This window comes from Acanthopagrus latus, chromosome 17, assembly GCF_904848185.1.
Source record: "Acanthopagrus latus isolate v.2019 chromosome 17, fAcaLat1.1, whole genome shotgun sequence".
Taxonomy (NCBI): domain Eukaryota; kingdom Metazoa; phylum Chordata; class Actinopteri; order Spariformes; family Sparidae; genus Acanthopagrus; species Acanthopagrus latus.
In genome coordinates, this window is record NC_051055.1 from 20,886,269 (window position 1) to 20,896,998 (window position 10,730).

Consider the following 10,730-nt stretch of genomic DNA (forward strand, 5'->3'; position numbering starts at 1 on the left):
CAGGACATTGTGTGAGACAAAACTACATCAGAGCCAAAGTAGCACATTTTAAAATTTGATCAGCAATCTGATGGAGAAATCACCGATACCGAAAAAAAGGACAAATGCGGAATACTGGCCTGATAATGAGCTAGGCCGATAATCAGTCTACCCCAACTTATGACGTCTATGTACTGTGATGCAGAGTTATCTAATGAAGTAAACATGCTAACAGCTAAGAGGGATTTTAAACCAGACTAAGAGTCCATCATTCAAATTCAAACGACTCATTTACGATAGAGAAGCATTCAAAAGGTTTTTGTTAACACTGTCATGTTAAATAGTCTGACACGTGAACCTGTCAAGCGGACCAGGAGGCAGAACTTTCTGTTTCTGATCAGAAAAACAGCATGTAGGGAAAGGATGTACGTGGGGTGTACACTGGATGCAGAAGATGGCGCTGGTTGTCAGCTGCTGTCAAAACACACGAAGAAGAAGAAGGTCCCGCCCATCACGACGCATGAAAACGACGTCATAAGTAAACAAGAGCATGTCGTACAGACAGACCCAAACAAGAGGTATCAATGTTTTGATGATTAAATTGATACTGCAACTTATTGAAATCCTATTGAATCTTGAAATGAACAGGTCGATACTTCCATTGTTCTCTGCGAGCTAGCTTTGTAAGCTAACGCTAACTAGATAGCTAGCTAACGTTAGCTTAGCGTACGGTACCCTATTCAGTAGTAACGTTTTGTCGTTTTACAGACAGACCGTGTTACGAAGTAAACTTAAGTACATAATTATGACTGTCGACGGACGAAAGGTTTCAGTGTTTCACCGTTTACTTGCTGTGTTTCAGAAATGAACGGCCAAGCGGACGTTGAAGTCGACTACAAGCGGAAATACAAAAATCTCAAACGAAAATTAAAATTTCTGGTCTATGTGAGTACAGTGATTTTTAGTGTGAACGATCATTCTTGTTCAATCATGTTTTGGCATGTTCCCAAGTACATTAATGCACCGATTGTGTGTTTGGTTTCATTTTTCCAGGAGCAGGAATGCTTTCAGGAGGAACTGAGGAGAGCACAGAGAAAACTTCTCAAAGTTTCGAGGGACAAAAGGTGAGATCACACTATGTGCGCATGATAATGTGTGGCTGTTATTATTATATTACACGCGAATACTCAAAAACAATGGCTGTCCCTTGTTTTCCAGCTTCCTCCTGGACAGACTGCTACAGTATGAGAGGGTAGATGAAGACTCCTCAGGTATTTTTTTTTTTCTCGACTCATCGTTTAGAATAAAGTGTTTATACCTGTGGAGTGCGTCAATGTCTATGATAAGAGTTGTACTGTTGACTGCACTGCTGGTTCAAGTGTCCTTGTCTTTTCCAGATTCAGATGCAACAGTTTCATCAGACAACAGTGAAGGAGAAGGCCCCAGGGAGAGGGAAAGAGAGCGAGAAGTAGCAAAGAAGTACGTTTTCACATAAAGTTCTGTAATCAGTCAATACCTTGAGCAGGTCACCACTTTGCCTTTCACCCTTCACTGCTACATCAAACACACTGCTTGCACTATAAATGGGGACATGATTATTAATGTACAAAATATGTGTCGATCAATTATCGATCTGTGTTTTGGTTATTGTGAGCACTTGTAAATTACAAGCATAATCCTGATACATCATTCTATACATTCTAATTTTTCATATAATGTGTCCTCAGGGCCTCCATCAGTAATTCATTATGTGTGTTTACGTCTTGAAAAATGCATAAAGAGTAATCTGTACTAAACTGAGAGTGCATCACAAGAAAATTATGAATACATTTTGCTGATCATCACTGTCCAGATATTATTGTTCTTATGAAGATAAAATATACATGTTGTCAAATCCTTTGCAGATGAATCTACTTTCGAATTATTTTTGAAAAGATCACTTTTGGGTTGAGAATAATCCTGGTTTAGACAAGCCAGACGCCCAAAACATAGAGAAAACTATACATTTTTAAAGTCAGCCGACTTGGTGTAGCCTATTTAACCAAATGGATCAATGTGGACCAAACATTTTGTGCTTTGCATGCTCATGCTGTCATACACCACACCCTGGGTCTCTGTTACTCTTTTCAGACGAAGAAGTAGTCCTGGGGCGTGTCTTCCTTCATCATCCTCCCCTCATCTCTCCCTGCTGTCCCGTCCTGGTGTAAATCCCCTCCAGTCATCAGGCTCTGGAGCCTACCTCAACGCTGTAAGTTTCCATCTCCCTTTTGTGTATGGCATCTTAATGCAACAGTAACACTGCTGCCACTGTCATCTCCTCATCAGCGAACATAATCACTGTTTTGATTTGGCATTGTTTGTATAATTTGATTTTGTCATTTTTATTCATAAGTCTGTTTTATCTCTTCCTTTGTTTTTTTGTTTGGTGCTTATTATGTTCTCACTGTCCTCGCATTGTTCATTTTCTGTGTTTGTTTTTGTCTGTGTGTGTGTGTGTCTTGTAAATCGCCTGTGTGCATGTGTGTTTGTGTGGTCGTTTGGCAATTTTGGGGGCCTGCCTGTGTGTTGGGCAGATGCCCTTCCCGCCAGAGTATTTGGCTCCCACAGCTGAACGTATGAAGAAAGAGAAAAAAACAAAGACGCCTAAAAACAAGAAAGAGACTGCGGGGAAGGTGAGAGAGGAAAAGGGGAATAAGATGCTCAGAGATTATAATGATAAACTGCTTACTTCTCACAAACTGTATCTAAATGTGCCGTTTATATGAGGTGGCTTAGTCGGCAGTTACATGATGGTCACATTTTATGCGCAAGTACTAGGAATTAAGACCTGTCGACTTTGATAGTTCTCCTTACAGAAAGCAAAAACTCTGTATTGATTAATTTAACTTTTGTAAAGTCATGCTGACAAGTTTTTATATGTAAACAGTGTCTAATCTGTGTTTTTCTGATTTTTAACTCAATATCACTTGTAAGACATCCAAGGACAATTGTAGAATATTCAGTCCCCTAAGCCATTTTAAGTTTGATACTATGCCAAAATGCCCTTCTGGTCATTTTGTTTGCAAGCTCATATACACGCCTCATGCTTGCTGATTTTCATCTGTGATGCAACCATCCAGCCGTTTATTTCTGCATCATACATTCATCCCTTTGCCATTTCTCACTATATTGCTTTATTCCTAACACCTCTCAGGTTGTTGCCCCAATGGCGGCTAATTACCCATCAGCCACCGCGGCCCCTCCTGCTGCTAGCGGCCCTTTCAGCTGGGTTCCCAGACAGATGCTTAGTGGAGATGCAGCGGAGGAGGAGGGAGACAGCGATGGAGACAGCGACAGAGGGGATGAGGACAGAGGGGAGGGAGACGAGGCTGAACTAGTCATTGACATCCCTAATGAGTGAGCCTGAGACTGAGCCTGTGTGTTTACATGTGTTTATAAGCAGAAGGTGTAAAGATTGTACATGTGTGAGACAGAATGTGACTGAATATGCAGACTCTCCTGTAATCAGTCGCCCATCTCATTTTTTCAAAAGGGGAGCCAAGCGCCCCCCTGTGGACTTTAGCTTAACTGTAGTATCACTGTATAAAATATCCCAGATAAATATGGCTCTCCAATGTTATGTTAAGAATTAAATCTGTGTGAGAAATATACAGCTTTGAAATGTTTAAGAAAAACCACTGGGATCTTTGGATACTCAGCTTTTTACACAGCTTCAAGCTGCCTGCTGATTATCTTTTGTCTAAACAGTCTAGAAATCTACAAACTGACTAAATGCACAAAATTAGTTGTGTAACCACCATTAAAGCTGTTTTAGTGTGATATAGATGTTAAGTCTTTTTTGTTTGTTACAGGCAGTTCTGACAACTGTCATTTTTTGTACTATGTTCATATATTTTTTTTTTTAACAAATTGTGAAAAATCAAAGCTACTTCATTTTTAATGGAGGTATATTATTTTTGCATTTATCGAATTGTGTGTCGGAGAATAAAATGCAAACTGTTATAATTTCAGACAACTGTTGGGGTTTTTGTTTAAAGTTAAATTGTGTGTCAGGTTTTATTCGCAGGTCCTGCTGTCCACCTGCAGCAGTGGCTATCCTACCTAAAACAATTGGTCAGGACAGTTGCGAGTTTGTCGAACACTAACTTCCCTTATCACCATTTGAGACGTTTAAAAAGCTATGAAAGTGTCAAACATACCTTCATACTGTGATTTAATGCCCCACCCAAAACATCACACCCTAAATCTCTCATTCCAGAGTGACAGACAGTCCCTGAGGTATGCTGAGGTATAGTCTGTTTCGACGCTCCTAGTTTACAGGAATGACAACATTCACCAAAACTAAAGCTTTGACTAGGAAAAGCTCATGTAAACCTCCTTCATGTTCATTATTGCATCTGGTTTTCTTTGCTTCTAAGTCATTTCTGCTAAGGAGTCTCTTGACCTGAGCCCAGGCACACACTTGGCTCATGTGGGTTGTAACTCTTGAGCAACATGAAGGCAGCCTTGCTGAAATCGACCTCCTCTAGATGTCAAAAAGAGAGCTTAAAAGCTTAAAAGTGTCCGAGCACATACACCAAGTTGTTTGTTAGATTGCGGTCAAATTGTTGTTTTTGCTACTTAACGATTTTCCACAGAACAGCAATTACCAACATCATGTCTCAGCAGGCCTGTTTTCTAATATTAAGGAGAGCAAGCTGCAGTCTGTGAGCCGTGAGAGGGGGTGTGTTTAGTCTGTTAGATTTCAAGAATTGCTGCAGGCTGGGTGAGACAATGACCCGTGGCTTTGGCACTGTCAGGATTTAGCTTTAATGAGGATTTCATTTCAACTGACAGGGTTAAATTTAGAGCTCTGTTGCTCACACTTTACCTGGAGTTTGAAATGAGAAGTCCTGCTTCAATTGACGGTAATTAAAGGCAACTGACATGATACAGAGTCAGCACTTTCAGGAATGCACTTTACCAAGAATAATGGGTAACGAGAGTGAGTCAAATCAAAAGGCTAAACTTGTACAGCGACCATTGTGAGGGAATGTAGACTTACAGGTAATTGACAGCGTTCAATGGGTGTGGGCTTGGCTTGTGTACCCAGCAGCCCTGGGAGTTAAAGGTGTAACCACAGAGAGTGTACGAGGGAGGGGTGAAGTGGAGGTACGGCCAGAGGGAGAGTCGAAAGAGGGTGGAACTGACAGAGGGGGCGAGATTGTCAGGGAAAGAGAAATGAAGGAGTAAGCAAGATTGTGCCTGCAACACAGATTCACTCTCTCAGAGTACGGCTGACACTAAAAGAAGACAGGCATGGTTGGAGACACACTGGAGGAGAGAGCAAGAAGCTAGGAGGAAAACAAGGAGGCGTCAGCAGCAGCCAGCCCTGGCCACCTTATCGTTTCCATCTATATACGGAAACCACTGGATAATTTATAAGCCTCTCCCTCTCGCTCTGTGTGAGTGAGAGTGTGTGCGAGGGAGAGAAAGAGCGAGGGGGGGGATTTGCTGAGCTCACCACCACCATGCTGTGTCCTGCTGCTGTCAGTGCAGCTGCTGCGGCTCTCTGGCTGCTGGCAGTGCTGGGCCCAGGCCTGTCTGTTCCAGCTGAGGACAACTCAGAGGCAGGCTTCAGCCTCTGCAGCCACTGCTTCCACAGACAGACGCCTCCTCGGGGAGCCTCTGCAGGACCACTGCTGCGCCCACTCTGCCACACACTGCCCGGGGGACAGGCGTTTGCCACTCTGTCCAGACCGAACTGTGACACAGCTGTCTACTCTGCCTTCCATCTCAGCCATGGGTGGACAGAGAGCGAGGGAGAGGAGGGGGGAGAGCCTGTGGTAAGCACGCAGCTTTAATGCTTGTTATGGCAGTATGATCTGTTTTTTGCAGAATGGAATTTGAAAAGACTGAACAAGATAGAGAGATCCAGTGTTTCAGCATGCAAGCAGTAAATCAGTGGAGGAAGGTAACTAAGTACATTTATTCAAGTACTTTGGGGTATTTACATTATTCATCCATGTGCCCTTCTGCTCTGCTACATTTTAAAAGGAAATACTGCAGCCTACCTTTACTCCACTACATTTATCTCACAGATGTAGTTACCAGTTACCACTTTTTCTGATTGAGATTATACTTAAAAAAAATATGAAAGGCAACGAAATGCAGTGTTAAAAATTAAACCAGTTCCCCTGGACTCTGACCCTGTTTAACAGAATTTGGTGCCTATAATGAACCTGATTGTTGGCTGTGTCATCAAAGAGACATTTCCATTTTGCATGTTTTTTTCATCCACATTACCATGAACCATCTAACAGTATTTCAGGTTTTTCTTGTGGCGTGTCCAGTAGAACAGGACTAAACTATACGACTGTACACAAGTTGTGAGACAGTATTTTAACCTGAATAAGATCATGAAGGCAGGACTTGTAATAGTGTGTGTATGTGTGTACATACCCCCCCCCCCCCCCACCCCACACACACACACATTTGGTACATACACACATATAAGTACCAAAAAGCTACATACAGTGTATATATATATATATATATATATATATATATATATATATATATATATATATATATATATATATATATATATATATATATATACCAAAAGCTACATACAGTATATATATATATATATATATATATATATATATGTATATATATTTGGTTGTTGTACTGCTACTTTGTATTGGTGAAATATATGCTTACTTCCTCTAAAACTGCTCTAAACACCCCACACACACACACATTTGGTACATACACACATATAAGTACCAAAAAGCTACATACAGTATATATATATATATATATATATATATATATATATATATATATATATATATATATATATATATATATATATATATATATATATATATATACTGTATGTAGCATGTAGCTTTTTGGTTGTTGTACTGCTACTTCGTATTGGTGAAATATATGCTTACTTCCTCTAAAACTGCTCTAAACAGTGAGCTCTTGTATGTTACTGCAAACCCCTGCATTTGAAAAATATTCTGTCGACCAGTGGTGGAAAGAAAAAAATCTGTACTCAAATATGAATACACTTAGATTACTCAAATATTACTCAATTACAAGTAAAACTACGAGAATAACACTTGAGCAAAAGTACAAAGGAGTCCTCTCAAATGCTACTTAGAGTATGAGTTGCTTTTTAAGCGTTGATATTTGATGCATTTCCAATGAATTCAACCAAAGAGGTTTGTCATGGTCACTTCTCCCAACCCGGGCCTGCTGCAGAGCTTTGTGTTTTTGTCGATAAGTCAGGGTTTTCATCTGTCCCTTTTGGATCAAATTGCCTTATTGACTAGAAAAATGCAGATGAAAGGTTTGCATATGAATTAAAATTGTACACAATTCTGAATCTTAAAGTAACTAAGCAGATGGTGTAATGCCTACTTAAGTACAAAGTAAACTTAATGACAGTAATTCAAGTAAATGTAATTAGTGACATCCAATCCTGTTGATGACATGCAATGACAGTAGAATGGGAACCTGCCCAGTTTTTCAAATGTTGCTAAGACTGATTGAGTATGCACAAAGAACTTATGAGCATTTGGAAATGATCATTGAAATAAAATGTATTGATAAATCTTAAACAATACTGGCTAAAGTGTGTGTAAGGTAATACAGTGAGGGTTATAATCTGCATAGATTCTAATGAAGTCATACTTTAACACCTGATTTTGATGATTTGTGTCTGACAGACAGAGGAAGAAGAAGAAGACGACATTAAAGTCGCAGTACCGGGTCTTCTCAGAGGAGGAGCTGTGGATCCGTCTGAACCTGTCCCCCCCTCAGACTCCCCGCTCCAACACTGGGACTCAACAGTCACAACACTGATCCAGTCGAGCATCACTCCTAAATGCAGCTCTGCAGAGGGCGATCTCTACGTCCTGACCGGGGCGGGACGTCTCGGTGCTGCTGAGGATGGAGAAGAGGAGTGTCAGACAAAGCTGCTGTGGTCTGCAGTGTGCTGCGCTGCCCCAGAGGGGAAGACTGGCTTCAGTGTGGGGTTAATCAGAGAGGCAGGGGAAGGGGAGAGGCAAATAAGCGTGAAGGAGCTGGAGGAGATGCTCGGAGGAGCAGAGCTGTTCTCAGAAGGCTGTGGAGGAGCAGATGGGGCCACTGTTGGTATCACAGTGGGTCTTCAGAATGAGGAGCTCCTAGGAAATACAGAACAGCTAGATGAGGATCTCACTGATGGAAACGCAGGTGCAAATGATGATTCAAACAGTGCCGGTGGAGTCACTGAAGGAGAGGAGGCTGTTTCCGCCAGCCAAGATTCAAATGAAGACATTAAGGAAAGCAGTGAGGCACCGATCGCTGAAAAGCAGGTGGCTGGTGATGATGCTCAGCCAGAGGAAGCTGATGTTGCAGAGGTCGCACAAGAAACTTCAGCAGATGCAGCGACTTCAGAGAGCAGCAGTGAAGGGCAGCGTGATGTGGCGCATTCAAGAGCTGTCGGATCAGAGTCCCCTGAGGCCTCCGCTGAATATGAAACTGTGGATGAGCAGGAGACAGACACGAATTCCAGCAGCACTCTGGTCTACATCCTTTCAACTACCATATCCATCATGAAGGCTCCTCTGCGGCCTTTGTTCTCCACAATCACACAGCTACCTGGACAGGTGATTAAAGTGACTGAACCACTATGACAAAGTTTTATTTGATTTAATCTAAAAGGTGCAATATGTCAGAATTGACCAGCTGTCAAATTCAAATAGGGGGCAGCATATCACCAGAGTAACTGCTTACTGCTGCAAACTGTACAAAAGCTTTGGACCAGGACAGGACGGGGCTAGCTGATCTGCAGTCTCTCACATTGTAATGTCAAAACTGCTATATTACACTTTGTTCATAATTTGACTTAATCTTTGAATATTTAGCCATCCCCTTTAAAGGTACACACTGGCAAGTAAATATCACACCTTCAAAAGGCTGAACAATGATGACGGCTGAGATGTCCTGACTTCCATTATGGGTCCAAATATAATGAATACTACATTTCCCTTAATGTTCTCTATTGAGTTTGCCACACCCCTGTTTCTATCACAGGCCTTCTGTGGTACAAATTTGTAGATGGCAAGCCTCATTTGACTTTAGAACGCTCATCCAGAGCAACAGAAGACATTATAATAGTTGTCTGCGCTCCTCGTGACATGTTAAGTAAACTTAATGCGTGAAATTGGGGGAGTCCTTGTTTAATTTGACCAATTACAGGCAAAATACTGGATTCATTCTTAAAAATTAGGATGCTAGTTTATTACAATATGAGTGAAACAAGTTCAACATGTTTGCAACATAAAGCACAACCAAAAAGAAAAATCAATGATAGAACATTGTAGAAAGATATCACCTTGCGTCTAACTTTTGAGTCTTTTTTTTTATATACAAACATTGAAAGAGAACATTCAAATATTAGACAAACTGTAGAGAGACTATTTGCATTTTAACATGTTCAGCTCCTGAGGCGTTCAAAAGAATTTCCTCATTCCAGTTTGCTCCTCCCCGCGACTGGAATGAGGTGTGAGGCCAGCAGGAGGTGTTACCTCATCACATTCGTTCAGGTTATTTTGTCATTTCATCAGTCACACCTCTTAATCTCACTTTGAAAGTGACATTTTTGTCTTATCCCGATACAGGTCACCTATGTTCTTCAGGAGGACCTTGGAGTTCTAAGTGCCCTGCCTGGAGATACCTACTCCGTGTTCCACCTCATGACCTCTGACCTCCTGTCCTGGATGTGCTCAGCTGGCGAAACGCTGCTGGGTGTTTGTGAAACCTGCTTCTCCAGCGCCTACTTCTGCTCCTCCTCCATGGTGGGGGCTCTGCTGGACAGCTGCTACACTGGGGTCACTGGCATGGGGACCCTGGCTGGGGACACAGTGGGGATATTTAGTGATGCGCTGGATAATGGTTGGTGGGTGACAAAGTTCTTTGGAGGGCGGCTGTGGGAGCAGATCAAGGGGTATATAGGGACAGTGGGGTCAGAGATGGGGGGTCAGGTGACAGCTATGGGTGGGGGTGTTGGGAGGCTGGTGTGGAGAAGTGTAAACGGGGTGGTTAATGTGTTCAGTCTGGGCGTGGGAATGATAATGGGGGCGGTGGATGTGTTCATCGGTGGAATGAGGGAGGCTTTGGAGCAGAAGTCAGAGTAACAAGTGGAGGAAACCTGCTAACATGCAAAACTACACTTGATGCCATTAGTAACAAACTTTTTCAAATGTTTTCTCCAGTTTTGGTTTGTAAATTTCTTTAGCATTTAAGAGTGTGAAAAGGGGGTAAATCTTCAATTTGATGTCATTTGATATGCCTTAGTGATTTTAGAAGGATTGTAATACACTAAAGCGAATTTAGTGAAACACACATTTCTTCCACTGTAGGTTTTACACTTCACTGTGGCTGGCGGTCCAAATAATCTGCTGTATTTGAACGCTTGGATAAGTGACCCAACTGTGATCGAAAAACACTGTGCACAAGGCTTTTGGATGTAATTATTCAAGTAATTCTTGTATGATAATTGTTATGATAACTGTTTGCTTACATGTACATTTGAATAAAGGAGAGTGCTGCCTTATTGTACTTTGTGGAATGGAATGTGTCCTCCATCAAAATAAGACAGAGCAGCTTTTGTTCTGTCATTTTCATGGTAACATTGAATAATGTTTTCATGATTAATAAATCAAAAGCTTAACATAATTTTTAATTAATTCTACATTCTTTTTTCTCAT

The 10,730-nt window shown here is 41.5% G+C and overlaps 2 protein-coding genes across 4 annotated transcripts; both read left to right on the forward strand.

Moving 5' to 3' along the window:
- The first annotated feature begins 416 nt into the window (after positions 1 to 416).
- Positions 417 to 3,989, forward strand: ino80e (INO80 complex subunit E). Of its 3 annotated transcripts, none has more exons than XM_037075067.1 (8): positions 425 to 557; positions 842 to 924; positions 1,033 to 1,103; positions 1,198 to 1,250; positions 1,377 to 1,458; positions 2,110 to 2,227; positions 2,553 to 2,651; positions 3,173 to 3,989. In XM_037075067.1, the coding sequence occupies exons 1-8, from the start codon at positions 530 to 532 to the stop codon at positions 3,377 to 3,379; spliced, it is 741 nt and encodes a 246-aa protein (XP_036930962.1). In that variant the 5' UTR covers positions 425 to 529; the 3' UTR covers positions 3,380 to 3,989. The 3 variants fall into 3 exon arrangements, with proteins under 3 accessions (XP_036930964.1, XP_036930962.1, XP_036930963.1); XM_037075068.1 differs by lacking the exon at positions 425 to 557 and adding an exon at positions 588 to 627; XM_037075069.1 differs by lacking the exon at positions 2,553 to 2,651 and having other exon boundaries at positions 417 to 557.
- A 1,175-nt stretch (positions 3,990 to 5,164) lies between these two features.
- LOC119006329 lies at positions 5,165 to 10,583 on the forward strand. Its single transcript, XM_037074951.1, has 3 exons — positions 5,165 to 5,804; positions 7,704 to 8,627; positions 9,642 to 10,583. The coding sequence occupies exons 1-3, from the start codon at positions 5,490 to 5,492 to the stop codon at positions 10,155 to 10,157; spliced, it is 1,755 nt and encodes a 584-aa protein (XP_036930846.1). The 5' UTR covers positions 5,165 to 5,489; the 3' UTR covers positions 10,158 to 10,583.
- The last annotated feature ends 147 nt before the right edge of the window (positions 10,584 to 10,730 follow it).